The 17,975-nt window shown below is 44.8% G+C and overlaps 1 protein-coding gene across 1 annotated transcript in view; it reads right to left on the bottom strand.

Annotated features, from left to right (window-relative positions):
- Nucleotides 1–5,952: 5,952 nt before the first annotated feature.
- LOC125374679 (nascent polypeptide-associated complex subunit alpha, muscle-specific form-like) overlaps nt 5,953–17,975 on the bottom strand; it is a 30,408-nt gene continuing 18,385 nt past the window's right edge. The window contains exons 2-3 of the mRNA XM_048385891.1: nt 9,991–10,330; nt 5,953–9,877 (exon numbers count right to left, since the gene is read on the bottom strand). Coding sequence (XP_048241848.1) covers nt 5,953–9,877; nt 9,991–10,330 — 4,265 coding nt within the window. The remainder of the gene's footprint in view (nt 9,878–9,990; nt 10,331–17,975) is intronic.

Here is a 17,975-nt window from a genome sequence, read left to right as displayed (position 1 = left end):
CAGTGAATCTCCCTATTGCAGACGAGATACCGTTGGGATTAACGAATGAGTGAATCACTGAAATTAAATATAAAAAAAAATAAAAAAATAAAATAAAATAAAATAAAATAAAATAAAATAAAAAATAAATAAATAAATAAATAAATAAATAAATAAATAAATAAATAAATAAATAAATAAAATAAAATAAAAGTTTCAACATTTATACACAAACTAAAGTTAAAGAAACGTGTTCAATAATATATGATGTACAATCATCACTCAAAAGCATGCAATAAGAGACAGATTAGTCTGTCTTACAGACCCTGATACAAATATATATCAAAACTAGCCCATGCAAGTCTATAATGTTTGGCAAGTCTAGATCACTGCAGTATCTGAAAATGAAGAGAGTCACTGGGCTCCTTTTTATTATATTTTTATTAAGATAACTGAACAACTGTTTTTTTATGTACGATATGTTCATTTCAGAGACTAAATGTTAGTCTAGAAAGATATACCAAATAAGGATAATAGTGGTCAGCAAATACAACTACTAATACCCTTGTGTACGTTATAAACGACGTCCAAATACGTACTAAAACTTTTTCAAATCATGCTTATTCATATATATAAACACACACAGATGTATGCGCATATGCATATATACAGAGACACAGCGGTCACAGGTGGCTCAGTCGTCTAAGGCGCCGCAGTTCGATGTACAGATTTGCGTCCTTTGGGCACGCCAGAAACCTATAATCGTTGGTTGGAATCCCGGTTCGCCCCTATTACGTTTCTAGGTTTGTAAGCACCATACCCATGCTCATGGGCTTCACCAAACTGGTAAACGTCTTAGACCTGCATCATGCTGTACCCGTGTGAACATAGATGTTGTTGAAGTGAATACAATACACGATGTACACAGCTCCCTGTCGGCTAGTACTTATAAAAAGTGTTACAGTCAAAATGTTATAAGCACTATTTAGGTTGAGTGAGTTTGATGTTACGTCACTTTTAGCAATATTCCAGCAATATCACGGCGGGGGACACCAGAAATGGGCTTCACACATTGTACCCATGTGGGGAATCGAACCCGGGTCGTCAGCGTGACGAGCGAACACTTTAACCACTAGGCTATACCATCGCCCAAATGTTGATTAAATGATGGATTAGTTACGGATCTAGGGGTGGGGGTTATTGGTGCGGTCACCCCCCCCCCCCCCCCCTCCTTTTTTTTTTAACACCTGATGACATTTTGTAAGCACTTTGGCTCAAATGGTTACATTCAGATTTGGTTGTTAAAGCAAATATAATAATGCTCTCCATATCGTGTTTGTGATTTTTGGGTAGGCCTTTTGTACCCCGAAGTTCCTGTGTATCGTCATACTAACTTACATACATTGTATCTATCAATAGACAATGCACATGCAGGTTTATTTCACAATCCCCAAAAGTTCAGTAAAGCAAACATAAATTCAATCTGGCATGGTTAATGGCATGGTGGTTATTTTAAATGTTAATCTGGCTTATCCTTCGAGTTAAAACGTGTGTATTTTATAGTATTCAACCTCTTAATATTCAGCGACGTGGTCTGCTGCGATGTGTCAACACGAGCATGTGTTTATGTATCCACCTGTTGGTTGAAGACCAAGCCCGTTATCTATATCCCGTCACTTGTCAAGGCTCTCTTCAATTTAGGTAATTACCTACTCTATTGTTCACGTGACACTTAGATTGTTTCCATCACGCAAGTTTACAGGCTTTTAATGAATGATCACGCTGAGCCATCAATGAAAGTGCCAGCCAGCTAGTTAAATTCGTGCGAAGCGCATTCACCCTTCTACAATAGTTAAACTATAGTCAGAACACTCATAAAACTGTTCCCATAATCACTCCGCGATGTGTAAGCAAGTTTATAATGGCAACAACGGTACTGGTCACGCATTCGGTCCAGCGACATGTGTTTGGGCTATTGTCAAGATAGTTAAGATACTTTACGTCTTGCTGGACCGGTCAGTTCAAGTGGCCAGTCTTCGCGGGCCATTGTCACTGCGTTACGAAGATTATCGATCAACGTTTGACAGCCACGACCGATCAGGTGCGATCTGGCGGGAGCAAGTGTCACGCCGTCCGGCTAGCGCGTGGCACGTGACTCTCGGGAATTACAAACTGACCTTCTGTGTCCATGTCATTGACAAGTTTGACCATCAAGTTATGATTTTGGTCTGAGAGACTTATGTCGGAGTTGACATGCCATTCTGGAATGACCTGGAGTCTATTGCTTCGTTGGACCCTTGAAATTTCTCCTTTCCCGGCTGACGTTAATAGTACTCAGAGTGCGATATTGAAATTAACAAGCCACCTTTGACAATGCGTGCTGGGTTGACATCATTATTGACCAAAATGGTACCAGGAGTGTATGACAAACAAAATGGCATGTCTGGGGGATTTTCTTAATCTTTTTACAAGAAGTGGAGCTCAGTCTGAGAGGAGAGTTATCTCACTTGTACTGGCGACTCTCATGAATATTCATCATTTGTACTTGCAACCTAGGAGCAGTGTCATATAGGAATTTACATATAAATGAGATATATAGACGTCATCTGTACTCTAAATACACATCTGTGTAAGACTTTATTGAGTGAGTGAGTACGGTTTTACGCCGTGTTTTGCAACAATCTGGCAATATCACGGCGGCTGAGTCCTGTAATAGGTTTCACACATTGTACCCATTTAGGAAATCGAGCACGGGTCGAACTCGGCGTCATGACGACTGATAGTAGTTGACAGTATGAGCATCGACCTCCGCTATTGGGACACCATGACATACATCAACCAAGTCAGCGAGCCTGACCACCCATCCCGTTTGTCATCTCTTACCTCAAACATGGGTTGCCGAAGATCATGGCTGATGCCTGTCACAGTATCCCACTTGCGTAGATCGACGCTCATGATATCAATTACTGGATTGTCTGGTCCAGAATCGATTTTTTAAAGACTTCCGTTATATATAGCTGGAAGATTGCTGAGTGCGGCGTTAAACAATAAACACAAAGCTGAAGATCATTCTAACCCGAATCTTCACTGATCGCTACTACTGTTTCAACTTCTATACTATTTAAAAATATGAATAATGATTATTTTTACAGAAGTAATAGAAACTCATGAATACGTAATACTAAATTGCACAAATTACCAGCAACACAGAACAACACTCTAATCCACACTAAACTGCAACAAACAAATGACACTAACAACGCTACTAAACCCCTTACAAACCTATAAAGCACTAGGCATCTATCTAATTCAGATTCAGATTCTTTATTTCTCCATAGACCACCGACGGCAGTACAAGAGCATACATAAAGTACAGATATAAATATAATCTGTACATCAAGAAGGCTGTGTGGATTTAGATTTAGCATTCAAAGTGGTAAATACAAATAATACATATTTTGATAGACGTTTTAGCTCGTTTAGTTTGGTCGTTGAAAATAGGCTTTTTAATGAAAACACATTTGACCAAGTTAAATATCTTCTAGGAATAAGCGCAAGTCTTTTGTTATCAAAAGCTCGACATCGGAATATATAATGGAATTCATCTGCTATTGCTGGGGAGTTACAGAGTGAACAGAGACGTTGTTCTCTGGGTACATTATTCCAGTGGCCAGTCTCGACTGGTAAATTGTGGTTATTCGTGCGAAATATTAAGAGCGGGTAATAAACAGATTTAGGTAGAGAGAGATAGTTTTAAAAAAATGGCATTTTTTAAAGATATTTATAATAGAAACCTCTTGAACTCGATAATATTGAACTTCTCCAGGATTGCAAAAAATGATAGTTCAATATTCTTTCCACAGACGAAATAGGCCTACTCGGCCGCATCTAAAAACTACAACAAACAAGCTATAAATAACTCTAAAATTCTAAACCTATAAAAACACACCGCCACACAACCTAACAAAAACTCTCTTAGTCCCCCCCACCACCCCACTCACCTTCTGCATGGCATATTTCAAAATTCCAATTTTTGTCTCCAAAATTAAGTAAGCAACCCTAAAAGCCTCACCTTTTCGGACATACCCTTTTCGACCAATCACTAAATGGCCTGGCGGGCCAATGCATGAAATACGCATATGTCGGAAAGCGCATGTTAAATTCCCAATTTAAGTAAGTTAGCCGAAGTAACTTGCAATCTCAACTCCCTGGGAATGATACATCTACGAGTTTTACCCGCGTAACTTATAGGTGTATCTTTGTAAATTTCAATAACTTGCTTCTTGACCTTTTAGTTTGAGTCAAAGATGCGAAGTCGGAGAACAATTTATCAGAAAACACGTGCATACTTTATTGAACACTGCACTACCAAAAGGAATTAAGGGTTCGTGTGAGAAAACATTTTTTATCAAAACTGTAATTTTGCGTCCGGGGAAATAATTTTGTAGCTCAATAGTCAGTGATTTTGACGAACGAATGATTCATCTGGTAGGTAATAAGGCCAAATAACATCGCCTGCACATGTCATGTCTGCATTTTGAAATAACATCGATTCAAAGGGGACCATCGTGAAGAATAACAACATACATAACAGTGACTGGTATTCCTTTGTTCAATTAGAAAGTGTAACTAACAACTAAATCAGCTGTCAAGTGGAAAGACAAATACTTTATATATACCCCACACGTGTGGAAGGTGCCTGAACAACATGGTTGTAAGCATTTAGGACAAAAGAAACTGTGAACGCCATTCACAGTTATGCTTTGTTAGCACCTGTCAAAATAATACTTGTATGGATTCCCGAGATCTCCCAGGGGGACATATATCCATGATGTCTTAAACCAGACCTCAGCAAAGTTAGCAAATATAGGTAGTGAAAAAATCTACGGAAGCCTTTTAGGGCCATTTAGTTTTTAAAAAAAATCTTCGATACTATCTTGAAATTTCAAGATCCTAAGTTGAAATTTCAAGAAACTAAGTTGAAATTTCAAGATACAGAAATGGAAATTTCAAGATACTAAGTTGAAATTTCAAGATACAGAAGTGGAAATTTCAAGATACTAAGTTGAAATTTCAAGATAGTCTTGAAATTTCAAGATACAGAAGTGGAAATTTCAAGATACTAAGTTGAAATGTCAAAATAGTATCTTGAAATTTCAACTTCTGTATCTTGAAATTTCAACTTCTGTATCTTGAAATTTCAACTTCTGTATCTTGAAATTTCAACTTCTGTATCTTGAAATTTCAAGATAGTATTTTGAAAATTCAAGATACTATCTTGAAATATCAACTTAGTATCTTGAAATTTCAACTTAGTTTCTTGAAATTTCAACATAGTATCGAAAAACATTAAAAAAACACATGGCCCTAAAAGGCTTCCGTATAAATCAGCAAAGCACCAGGCGTTAAAAACATCCAATCTGAAGTAGACTGGCGGGTTGAAAAAAGTGTACACTAGAAATTTGGATTTGACCAAAATATTACGTTATCAAAACGTTACCAGGCTGAAAACAGCCGCCGAAATATAGTAAACTTACGACCCAAAACACAACCCTTATGAAATACATCGAATAACAATTACCTGGGTTTTTTTTATTTTGAACATCAAACCTGGACGCGTACTTCGATTCTGTTTCCCGTCAGTTTATTAAAGTGTTGACATTTTAAGGAGTGCCTGCAAATGAGACATGTCTGCATTTTGAAATAACATCGATTTAAGCTGGACCACCGTGAAGAATAACAACATACATAACAGTGACTGGTATTCCTTTGTTCAATTAGAAAGTGTAACTAACAACTAAATCACCTGCCAAGGGGAAAGACAAATACTTATATATACCCCACACGTGTGGAAGATGCCTGTTCAATTGAGAGAGCTTCCAAAACAAAAAAACAACACGATTATAGCGGTGTGAACGCCATTCACAGTTATGCTATGTGTAATCACAGCTCTGAAAACACCTGTCAACATAATTATTGTATGGATACTCTTCTTCCCATATCCGGGGGTAGAGATCCGGAGGGTGGGGATCCTGGGGTGGAGATCCTGAGGGTGCAGATCCTGGGGTGGGGATCCTGAGGGTGGAGATCCTGGGGGGGGAGATCCTGAGGATGGAGATCCTGAGGTTGGAGATCCTGGGGGTGGGGATCCTGGGGGTGGAGATCCTGGGGTGGGGATCCTGAGGGTGGAGATCCTGGGGTGGAGATCCTGAGGGTGTAGATCCTGGGGTGGGGATCCTGAGGGTGGAGATCCTGAGGGTGGAGATCCTGAGGGTGGGGATCCTGGGGTGGAGATCCTGGGACGGGGATCCTGATTGTGGAGATCCTGGGGTGGGGATCCTGAGGGTGGAGATCCTGAGGGTGGAGATCCTGGGGTGGAGATCCTGAGGGTGGAGATCCTGAGGGTGGAGATCCTGGGGTGGAGATCCTGAGGGTGGAGATCCTGGGGGTTGGGATCCTGAGGGTGGAGATACTGGGGGGGGGGGGGGGGGAGATCCTGAGGATGGAGATCCTGAGGGTGGAGATCCTGGGGGTGGGGATCCTGAGGGTGGAGATCCTGGGGGGGGGGGGGAGATCCTGAGGATGGAGATCCTGAGGTTGGAGATCCTGGGGGTGGGGATCCTGGGGGTGGAGATCCTGGGGTGGGGATCCTGAGGGTGGAGATCCTGGGGTGGAGATCCTGAGGGTGGAGATCCTGGGGTGGGGATCCTGAGGGTGGAGATCCTGGGGGTGGGGATCCTGGGGGTGGAGATCCTGGGGTGGGGGGGGGGAGATCCTGAGGATGGAGATCCTGAGGATGGAGATCCTGAGGTTGGAGATCCTGGGGGTGGGGATCCTGGGGGTGGAGATCCTGGGGTGGGGATCCTGAGGGTGGAGATCCTGGGGTGGAGATCCTGAGGGTGGAGATCCTGGGGTGGGGATCCTGAGGTTGGAGATCCTGGGGGTGGGGATCCTGGGGGTGGAGATCCTGGGGTGGGGATCCTGAGGGTGGAGATCCTGGGGTGGAGATCCTGAGGGTGGAGATCCTGGGGTGGGGATCCTGAGGGTGGAGATCCTGAGGGTGGAGATCCTGAGGGTGGGGATCCTGGGGTGGAGATCCTGGGGTGGGGATCCTGAGGGTGGAGATCCTGGGGTGGGGATCCTGAGGGTGGAGATCCTGGGGGGGGGGGGGGGGTGATCCTGAGGATGGAGATCCTGAGGTTGGAGATCCTGGGGGTGGGGATCCTGAGGGTGGAGATCCTGGGGGGGGGGGGGGGGAGATCCCGAGGATGGAGATCCTGAGGATGGAGATCCTGAGGTTGGAGATCCTGGGGGTGGGGATCCTGGGGGTGGAGATCCTGGGGTGGGGATCCTGAGGGTGGAGATCCTGGGGTGGAGATCCTGAGGGTGGAGATCCTGGGGTGGGGATCCTGGTGGTGGAGATCCTGGGGGTGGAGATCCTTGGGGTGGAGATCCTGAGGGTGCAGATCCTGGGGTGGGGATCCTGGGGGTGGGGATCCTGAGGGTGGAGATCCTGGGGTGGAGATCCTGAGGGTGCAGATCCTGGGGGTGGAGATCCTTGGGGTGGAGATCCTGGGGTGGGGATCCTGAGGGTGGAGATCCTGGGGTGGAGATCCTGGGGTGGGGATCCTGAGGGTGGAGATCCTGGGGTGGGGATCCTGAGGGTGGAGATCCTGAGGGTGGAGATCCTGGGGGGGATCCTGAGGGTGGAGATCCTGGGGGTGGAGATCCTGGGGGTGGAGATCCTGAGGTTTGAGATCCTGGGGGTTGGGATCCTGGGGTGGGGATCCTGAGGGTGGAGATCCTGGGGGTGGAGATCCTGGGGTGGAGATCCTGGGGTGGGGATCCTGAGGTTGGAGATCCTGGGGGTGGGGATCCTGGGGGTGGAGATCCTGGGGTGGGGATCCTGAGGGTGGAGATCCTGGGGTGGAGATCCTGAGGGTGGAGATCCTGGGGTGGAGATCCTGAGGGTGGAGATCCTGGGGTGGGGATCCTGGTGGTGGAGATCCTGGGGGTGGAGATCCTTGGGGTGGGGATCCTGAGGGTGCAGATCCTGGGGTGGGGATCCTGGGGGTGGGGATCCTGAGGGTGGAGATCCTGGGGTGGAGATCCTGAGGGTGCAGATCCTGGGGGTGGAGATCCTTGGGGTGGAGATCCTGGGGTGGGGATCCTGAGGGTGGAGATCCTGGGGTAGAGATCCTGGGGTGGGGATCCTGAGGGTGGAGATCCTGGGGTGGGGATCCTGAGGGTGGAGATCCTGAGGGTGGAGATCCTGGGGGGGATCCTGAGGGTGGAGATCCTGGGGGTGGAGATCCTGGGGGTGGAGATCCTGAGGTTTGAGATCCTGGGGGTTGGGATCCTGGGGTGGGGATCCTGAGGGTGGAGATCCTGGGGGTGGAGATCCTGGGGTGGAGATCCTGGGGTGGGGATCCTGAGGTTGGAGATCCTGGGGGTGGGGATCCTGGGGGTGGAGATCCTGGGGTGGGGATCCTGAGGGTGGAGATCCTGGGGTGGAGATCCTGAGGGTGGAGATCCTGGGGTGGGGATCCTGAGGGTGGAGATCCTGAGGGTGGAGATCCTGAGGGTGGGGATCCTGGGGTGGAGATCCTGGGGTGGGGATCCTGAGGGTGGAGATCCTGGGGTGGGGATCCTGAGGGTGGAGATCCTGGGGGGGGGGGGGGGGGGAGATCCTGAGGATGGAGATCCTGAGGTTGGAGATCCTGGGGGTGGGGATCCTGAGGGTGGAGATCCTGGGGGGGGGGGGGGAGATCCTGAGGATGGAGATCCTGAGGATGGAGATCCTGAGGTTGGAGATCCTGGGGGTGGGGATCCTGGGGGTGGAGATCCTGGGGTGGGGATCCTGAGGGTGGAGATCCTGGGGTGGAGATCCTGAGGGTGGAGATCCTGGGGTGGGGATCCTGAGGTTGGAGATCCTGGGGGTGGGGATCCTGGGGGTGGAGATCCTGGGGTGGGGATCCTGAGGGTGGAGATCCTGGGGTGGAGATCCTGAGGGTGGAGATCCTGGGGTGGGGATCCTGAGGGTGGAGATCCTGGGGGGGGGGGGGAGATCCTGAGGATGGAGATCCTGAGGTTGGAGATCCTGGGGGTGGGGATCCTGAGGGTGGAGATCCTGGGGGGGGGGGGGGAGATCCTGAGGATGGAGATCCTGAGGTTGGAGATCCTGGGGGTGGGGATCCTGGGGGTGGAGATCCTGGGGTGGGGATCCTGAGGGTGGAGATCCTGGGGTGGAGATCCTGAGGGTGGAGATCCTGGGGTGGGGATCCTGAGGTTGGAGATCCTGGGGGTGGGGATCCTGGGGGTGGAGATCCTGGGGTGGGGATCCTGAGGGTGGAGATCCTGGGGTGGAGATCCTGAGGGTGGAGATCCTGGGGTGGGGATCCTGAGGGTGGAGATCCTGAGGGTGGAGATCCTGAGGGTGGGGATCCTGGGGTGGAGATCCTGGGGTGGGGATCCTGAGGGTGGAGATCCTGGGGTGGGGATCCTGAGGGTGGAGATCCTGAGGGTGGAGATCCTGGGGGTGGAGATCCTGAGGGTGGAGATCCTGAGGGTGGAGATCCTGAGGATGGAGATCCTGGGGTGGGGATCCTGGGGTGGAGATCCTGAGGGTGGAGATCCTTGGGGTGGGGATCCTGAGGGTGGAGATCCTGGGGTGGGGATCCTGAGGGTGGAGATCCTGGGGTGGGGATCCTGGGGTGGAGATCCTGGGGGTGGAGATCCTGGGGGTGGAGATCCTGGGGTGGGGATCCTGAGGGTGGAGATCCTGGGGTGGAGATCCTGGGGTGGGGATCCTGGGGGTGGAGATCCTGGGGGTGGAGATCCTTGGGGTGGAGATCCTGAGGGTGCAGATCCTGGGGTGGGGATCCTGGTGGTGGAGATCCTGGGGGTGGAGATCCTTGGGGTGGAGATCCTGAGGGTGCAGATCCTGGGGTGGGGATCCTGGGGGTGGGGATCCTGAGGGTGGAGATCCTGGGGTGGAGATCCTGAGGGTGCAGATCCTGGGGGTGGAAATCCTTGGGGTGGAGATCCTGGGGTGGGGATCCTGAGGGTGGAGATCCTGGGGTGGAGATCCTGGGGTGGGGATCCTGAGGGTGGAGATCCTGGGGTGGGGATCCTGAGGGTGGAGATCCTGAGGGTGGAGATCCTGGGGGGGATCCTGAGGGTGGAGATCCTGGGGGTGGAGATCCTGGGGGTGGAGATCCTGAGGTTTGAGATCCTGGGGGTTGGGATCCTGGGGTGGGGATCCTGAGGGTGGAGATCCTGGGGGTGGAGATCCTGGGGTGGGGATCCTGAGGGTGGGGATCCTGAGGGTGCAGATCCTGGGTTGGAGATCCTGAGGTTGGAGATCCTGGATAGCTATCCAAGTACAGAGGCGAGACACATACAATATATATATTATAATATAATTCTTAGTGACAGGATCAACAACTAGCTGAAGTAAACAACTGCTAACCCCCATTCCAGAATGGGTTCCACAGAGGACGTTCCTGGCAAGACCATCTGGAGACACTCCCGCAAATAGTACACGATCGAAAACTATAAAAAATGTCTATTTACGCATGTTTTGTTGTCCTGCGTAAGGCTTTTGAATGTGTACGAAGAAGCTAAATTGTGGCATTAACAAGAACAGTTTGGTATATATCTTTATACCGTTGTCAATACAGTTTTTATGTTGAATACAAAAGAGAAAGGCAGAAACCTAATGTGTTCAAGTGTCCACGTGTATACAAGAAAAAAAATAGACGGCACACCACAATACAATACACAAGATGCACAGCGCCCTGTCGACTAGTACTTATAAACAGTGTTACAGTCAAAATACTATAAGCACTATTTAGGTGAGTGAGTGAGTTTGATTTTACGCCGCTTTCAGCAGTATTCCAGCAATACCAAGGCGGAACACACCAGAAATGGGCTTCACACATTGTACCCACGTCGGGAATCGAACCCGGGTCTTCGGCGTGACGAGCGAACGCTCTAACCACTAAGCTACCCGACCGCCCCTGCACTATATAGGGGCCGACTATTTGATATTATAGGGGAGGGAGGCCCGGGGAGATTTTGTATGGAGACAAGATCTCTTTTGAACCACATCTGCTAAATCAGATATGTATTAATTAAAACTTTGAGCCATTATATACTTGTTTTAATAAAACATCGTGCAACAAAGTATATTTTGTGGCAGACAACTTCCTTTCATCTCATTTGTCAGGCACATAATTATGTTTTTTCAAGCAATTTCTTTTCGTTAATATCCCCCCCCACCCCCCACCCCCCCCCCCCCCCCCCCCCAGAACATCAAAGGGTCGATCCATACCTTAATTGCAACAAAGTTAATTTGCGGAAATGAGTAAATTGTCTCTATGAATGGTCGTGCAAATGGAAACTTATGGTGAGTGGAGACAAAACTAAAGTTATGCTCTGTACACACGTGTCAACGTCAAGCGGAAGTTTGTAAAGAATATGTTATATTCAGATAAAAAAGCGTCAATAATTGTCCAAGGTGTGCGCAAAACAAGCCCAGTCATCTGAGGCCTATGATCGTGGGTTCGAATCCCGGTTCGCACCGATTATGTTTCTAGGTTTGTCAGCACCATACCCGTGCTCGTGGGTTTCACCGAAGTGGTAAACATCTGAGACCTGCATCACTTCGGGCTTTCCTCCCACATTAAGCTGACACTCCGTGATATACCTGGAATACTGTTAAAAGCGGCGTTAAACCAACTCACTCACTCTTATACATCAGACCTCAAAGACAAGCTGTATGTGGGTCTGTTTCTTGTTTAACGCCGCACTCAGCAATATTCCAGCTATATGACGGCGGTCTGTAAATAATCGAGGCTGGACCATTTTAATTAATTTTTTTAAATTGATACTCATAGTTGTATTTTTTTTTAAATATCTGTATTTTTAGCTATGGCTAAAAATATGTAGTATACATACGAAATTAATTATGTATATGAAGATCAAGTAACAATATTGACGTTTAAAACTTTGATGCCATTAACATTGTAAAACTGTTCAAGAAATCTCTTTCTCCGTTCAGATTTGCTGAAACAGATTGATGCGTTTTGGGTGTTAGTCGAATATTGACTGATAAGAAGCCGTTTGGAAAATCGCAGCAAATTGGCGATATAAAATATTTTAATTTCTGAAAGTTAACATAGAAAGCTAATTTAGAGATGATTATATTGATTGTATCTCTTTCAGGTAAATACTGTTAAATAAATATGTTGCATCTAAGTACAACATTTGTTCGTTTATTTAACGATTTAACAGTTAAAAAAGATTTCCCACACGTGCCTTAAAGAGTAACATCTCGAGATATTGAAATTAAAAAAGAAAATATTAAAAAAATATGTTTTACAAAAATGCTCCCACGGTTAAACGTAGTGTAATGTTGGACATTATCATCCCCAACCTGCGTGCCATACAAAAGCCTAGTGTCAACTCGCAAGTTCGTACAACTTTGTTTGAACCGTTCGATCCTGTCATTTTTTCCAAATATGCATTTTTATTGGTTATTTTAACCCGTATGAAATTAATCACACCTCTGAATAGATCCACGGGCGACTTAACATTACACCTTTTGACATTGGGAAAAAAAGTACGGTGAGAAGTTTTTTCGTATCGATCTTTCAGTAGCGGCTTGAGGAAGCAGACACTGTGTAGTTCTATTAAAACTCTGTTATCTGAATCCGCTGATCGATAGATGACGTATCGCTAACACTTTCAGGGTAGGGAGGTCGTGGGAAAATGGAGCATAACGCCAAATAACCTGTATTAACAACATATCGGTTAATATACACCATATAGCCAGTCAGCATTAAATGGCATTTGTGTTTTAGCCCGTGAAGGATGAAAGGGAGGGAATGAATACTGCTTTCCTCGAGGCTGTTAAACGCCCGCCGTTCGAGGAGGGTCGCTGTGCGTCAGATGGGACACAGGGAAAGGTGACAGGGCGAGAGGTTCGGGGGTGGGGTTGGGGGGAGGAGGGTAGGGGTGGTATGGTCACAGATCGGTGTAAGCCAGGTAGTGTAAAGAGAGCTCGCTCGCGATGGCGTGTGAAAGGTCAAGCGAAACACGTAACATCCGCTGTTATTATACTCTAAAGTCTTTTGTTAGGTAATGAATGTTGTTTGGAAACCAGTACCGCAGCACGTGGGAATCAGAAACATGATTCGGATTTCAAATTATCACGTGACGATGTTAGAATTTCGGCGCGTTTGAGAAAATTATTTCCGACCAAGATCACACGATGCGTACGAACATAACGGTCCTGAGGCAAAAATGGATCAACCATTTTGTCTCGAAGGTGTGAAAAGGCTTGATCGGATAAGCTTTAGCTTATCGTATGAACGATTGCTTAATAACTCATGATAAACTGTCGTATATCCCGCTATATCAACACGTTCGCCAGATAAAAGAGACACCGCCCAATAAAACGCCCTAGAGAACACTAAGGTTATATTGGTACGGAGGAGTGGAATGCCCCCTAAACGTAGGTAAATTGCGCTCGCGAGGTGCAACTGTGTCAATAAGTACTGTATAAGTCTATGATATAATCATTTTGAGATGTTTGTTGGTGTAGGCGGGTGGTTTACAACTCTGTGATCAAAGGCTGGGTGTTGCCGCGGTGCGAACCGCCCAGGGCGTGATGTATGCTGTTGTCCCAGCGAATTGTGTACCTCAGTGTAGGGTAACAAATGTTATATTTGGGATAACACTTTCTCAGTCAAGTACAGATTCTCGTACTTTTTTGGATTCAGGGATTCGGCCCCACACTGCCAGATTGGGGCATCTAATCGCCAGCGCTCAAAGTCAGAGATCAAACTCTCGTCCAAGTGTAAATTGGCACAGACAGACAGACAGATTGTTTTATTTGAGTCTCACCTCACAAAAATAATTACATAGATACATATAAAAGGGCATAAAAGTGAGCCACCCGTTAAGGGTTACGAGAGACTTAAAATATATCACAGTATGTACAGCATAAATATATTGGTGTTAAAGGGGTATGAAAATATACTACCCGTAACTAGCCACATAAAATATTTTTTTCTTCGTTGGAGAATTAAATAGCGGCACAGCCCCCGGACAGGACTCGACCCAAAAAAGTACGAGAATCTGTACTTTACTGAGAAAATATATCCCAATTATAACATGTGTTACATTTGACCACTTTCTAAATGGCATTGTGTGTTCACAGTGAAGGACAGTTGTGTAAGTGTGTACTGTCGCAATACCTTTAGTACAGCAGACGCTCATTCTTAAACATTTAAATATTACAAGTGAAAGCATGTATGGCATGAAGCGTCGTATGCACCCGAGCTGATCACATATTATTCAATGTTAAAAAAACATTCTCGTATGTGTTTTTCTGTGACTTTCAGTGTTTTTGTGACTTATTTTCTGCATATGAAGCATGTAAAATAATACATTGGAATAAAATTTTAATTTGTTCCAGAATATTATAATCTTTCCTTAGATTTTACAACAGGAGAATTTGTTCCCAGGCCCTGTTGTGTGTCCTGAGATATATGAGAGGAGAGAATTGTATGTTTTCAGTCAGTGACCGAACAAATATGTATTTTTTGTTTGGTTTGTTTATTGATTAACGCCGCACTCAGCAATAATCCAGCTATATGACGGCGGTCTGTAAATAATCGAGTCTGGACCAGACAATCCAGTGATTAATATCATGAGCATCGATCCACGCAACTGGGATCGATGACAGAATAAACTATGAGGCAAATAGGATATTTAAATCTGATCCACATATTGCATTTGAAATTAGTTTTCTTTGTGCATATTGTTTATTTAATTTGATAATGTTTTTGATTTTACGATGATAATCACATCATCAGCGGTACATGAATTTATTTGAATGATCTCTGACAAACATAAGTGTTACAACCCTCTCCAATCATCAACACAGGATTCCGTCACTGATACTATACCCAAGAAAAACATTTCTTTAAAAGATCGTTTGACGATATTGTCGTAAGTGATCCGGCAATGTAAGTTTCACATCTTGTGTCAGAGCCATTTTAGTTCTGACACTAGAATATGTTTAAAAAAGAAACGTGAAATTACAACACAAAGAAATAGAAATACTACTTTAATATGTACCGCAAAATCACATTTGTGATAAAAACACATGGGACATTCTTGTACACGTAATCGTTGAAGGCAAACGGAAACATGTTTGTTTGTGGTAAATTATACGTAAGGAAGAGAATTTATTAATCTCAACTTCTTTGTTAAGACGAACACAACGTTTGGAGTATATACTTACTTACACCTTCATCAGGCGAAGGAGTAAGTATATTCCCCGAAACGCTGTGTTCCTCATAATAAAGAAGTTGACATCCATCAATTCTCTTCTTTATGTGTATCACTTCTAAATGCCTTAAATTATACGTGTATTTACATAATTTTATATCAGCACAAAGTTTTATTGTGCTGTGTATATCCATTCCCCATCTGTCGCAATGGCCATCACAAGATTTAGCTTCACCGAACACTGAACGCCACCTGTGATATGAACAAACTCAAAGACCACAGCTGATTGCAATGTTTACAGATTACATCCACCCAGGTAAACAACTAAGCCGATCCTAGATCAAAGATCCCCTCCCCCCAACGCCAGAGTGCGAACAAAATGCTTATGTCAGGATTATGTGATCAAACGACCGGAGCCTTCATGTGACGATGTCGTTATGGGGAGAAAATTGTCGTCACGGTGTTGATGAAGTGCCCCAGGCTGAGCACGTCTTGCCCGCCGGACTTCAATGTCCAGTCCTCTACCCGCCGACCACATCGCCATGGAATGAGATATCACACATTGGCTGAGAGCAGCATTGTTATTGAACATTACACCAAGGTACTGATATACTGAGTTCTTAAAGGGGAAGTGTACACGCATGGAACTCTGGGTAGGAGAGTGTGGAAATAGAACACTTGGTAAATGTGAAAAATATAAATCGTTTTAATGCGAAAAATATGTTAATAAATTGTGATATTTTTATATTTTTGTCTATGACACTTCTTGGTTAACACTTTTAATGTGGAAAAAGTACAAGAAAAATAGGTTCATTTCCGTGTGAACTTGCCCTAGTAAAGAGTCAAAGTCTCATAGTTCCTCTGACCCGTGAAGATCTGGAGTAGAATAGGTCTTTAGCAACCCATGCTTGCCGTAAAAGGCGACCATGCTTGTCGTAAGAGGTCCCTAACGGGATCGGGTGGTAAGGCTCGCTGACTTGGTTGATGCATGTCATCGCATTCCCATTGCGTGGATCGATGCGCATGATGTCAAGCACTGGAATGTCTGGTCCAGACTCGATTATTTACAGACCGCCGTCATATAGCTGGAATATTGCTGAGTGCGGCGTTAAACAACAAAGTTAACAAACAAACAAACAAATCATTGTTCCTTTAGTCTGGTTCATATGATTAAACTGCCGCGCAAAAGAAAGTATGCACTTGAAAATTGATTTGACCAAAAACTTACAAACGTTGTCAAAACGTTAACAGGTTGAAAACAGTCGCCGAAACACTGCCAAAACACAACAATGACTTTCTATTGAGATCATATATTTTTTCCAGCTACAGTTGCAAAACCAGATATTATTTAAATTAAGACTATGAGCCAAAATATTTTTTCTCCAAAAAGGACATTGCCACATATTGCCACAATGCATTTTTTGTGGCAAACAATTTCCTTTTTTTCCAACACAATGAATCAAGAATAATTGGGGATCCCCCACCCTTACGACAAAATATGAAATGGTCGTCCCTTAAGTTGATAAGTGGTCCCACGTCCCACAGTACTGACTTTAATGGAATGCATATTAATATGCATTCAATACGAAGCCAGTTGGAATATAATTTTCTGCACCCAAACCACCAATAGATGCAAATAATAATAATAACAATAACAACAACAACAACAACAACAACAACAACAATAATAATAATAATAACAACAACAATAACAACAACAACAACAATAATCATCAATAACTAATACGGGGAATATATGGATAACAAATTTCAGTTATGTCGATACATGTAATTGTGAACTGCCGGGGAAAAGAAAGTTTGATGAAAAAATGAAACAAATAAGAAATGTTTCGGCGACTGTTTTCGATTTGATAATGTTTGTAATTTGTTGGTCACGTCCAATATGTATGCTTTCGTTTGCCTGGTAGTGCCTTTGTTAGTATGTGTGCATGTAAACTCCCGGGCAAAAGAACATATGCATGCATGTTGGACGAAGAAACAACAACAAGCCTCGCTGGCTGAGTGGGTCAGATCGCTGACTTTGTGTGCTGTGGGTTCGAATCCCGGACGGGACTCAACCCCCCAAAGTACGAGAATCTGTACTTTACTGAGAAAGTGTTATGCCCAATATAACATTTGTAACAAGAAATGGTCATTCGATGGTGCTGTGTTTGATAAAGGGTATCATGGTTGTGTTTTTTACCCTACGTTGCAGTGTTTCAGTTGTTGTAGTTGTTGTTTTCAAGTTAATAACGTTTGTACGTTTTTGGTTAAATACCATTTTTAGGTGTATACTTTCTTTCACCCCGCTGTTCATGTCACATCAACACAAAGTCGCTAACCCGACGTGTGACGTAGTTAAATCAAAGATAAAAAACACCCAAATATAGTCAAGGCACCAGCTTACACTCCAGACATTACCCATATTACCCCTTGCTTGCTTCTAAGAGACATAATATAATTCAGCCAAACTGCGTTGAAATGTGTTGGGTACATACGAAACAACAGACTCTATTATCCGCACACATCCGACCTCTGCCAGGTGTTGTCGTGGAGCTTAGAACTCCACAGATCAAACGTGAAGGTTTTTGCATAACTTATCTCATTGCTATTATAAACTTTGTTCACTCTTTTCAAGAGGTTTTCTTAACCAGAACACGACCAACGTCCGGCTTGGCTAAAATGATACCTTC

This window comes from Haliotis rufescens, unplaced genomic scaffold (assembly GCF_023055435.1).
Source record: "Haliotis rufescens isolate VD_foot unplaced genomic scaffold, xgHalRufe1.0.p SCAF_6, whole genome shotgun sequence".
Taxonomy (NCBI): domain Eukaryota; kingdom Metazoa; phylum Mollusca; class Gastropoda; order Lepetellida; family Haliotidae; genus Haliotis; species Haliotis rufescens.
The sequence above is the reverse complement of the archived record's forward strand: the minus strand, read 5'-3'. Positions and strand labels throughout refer to the sequence as shown.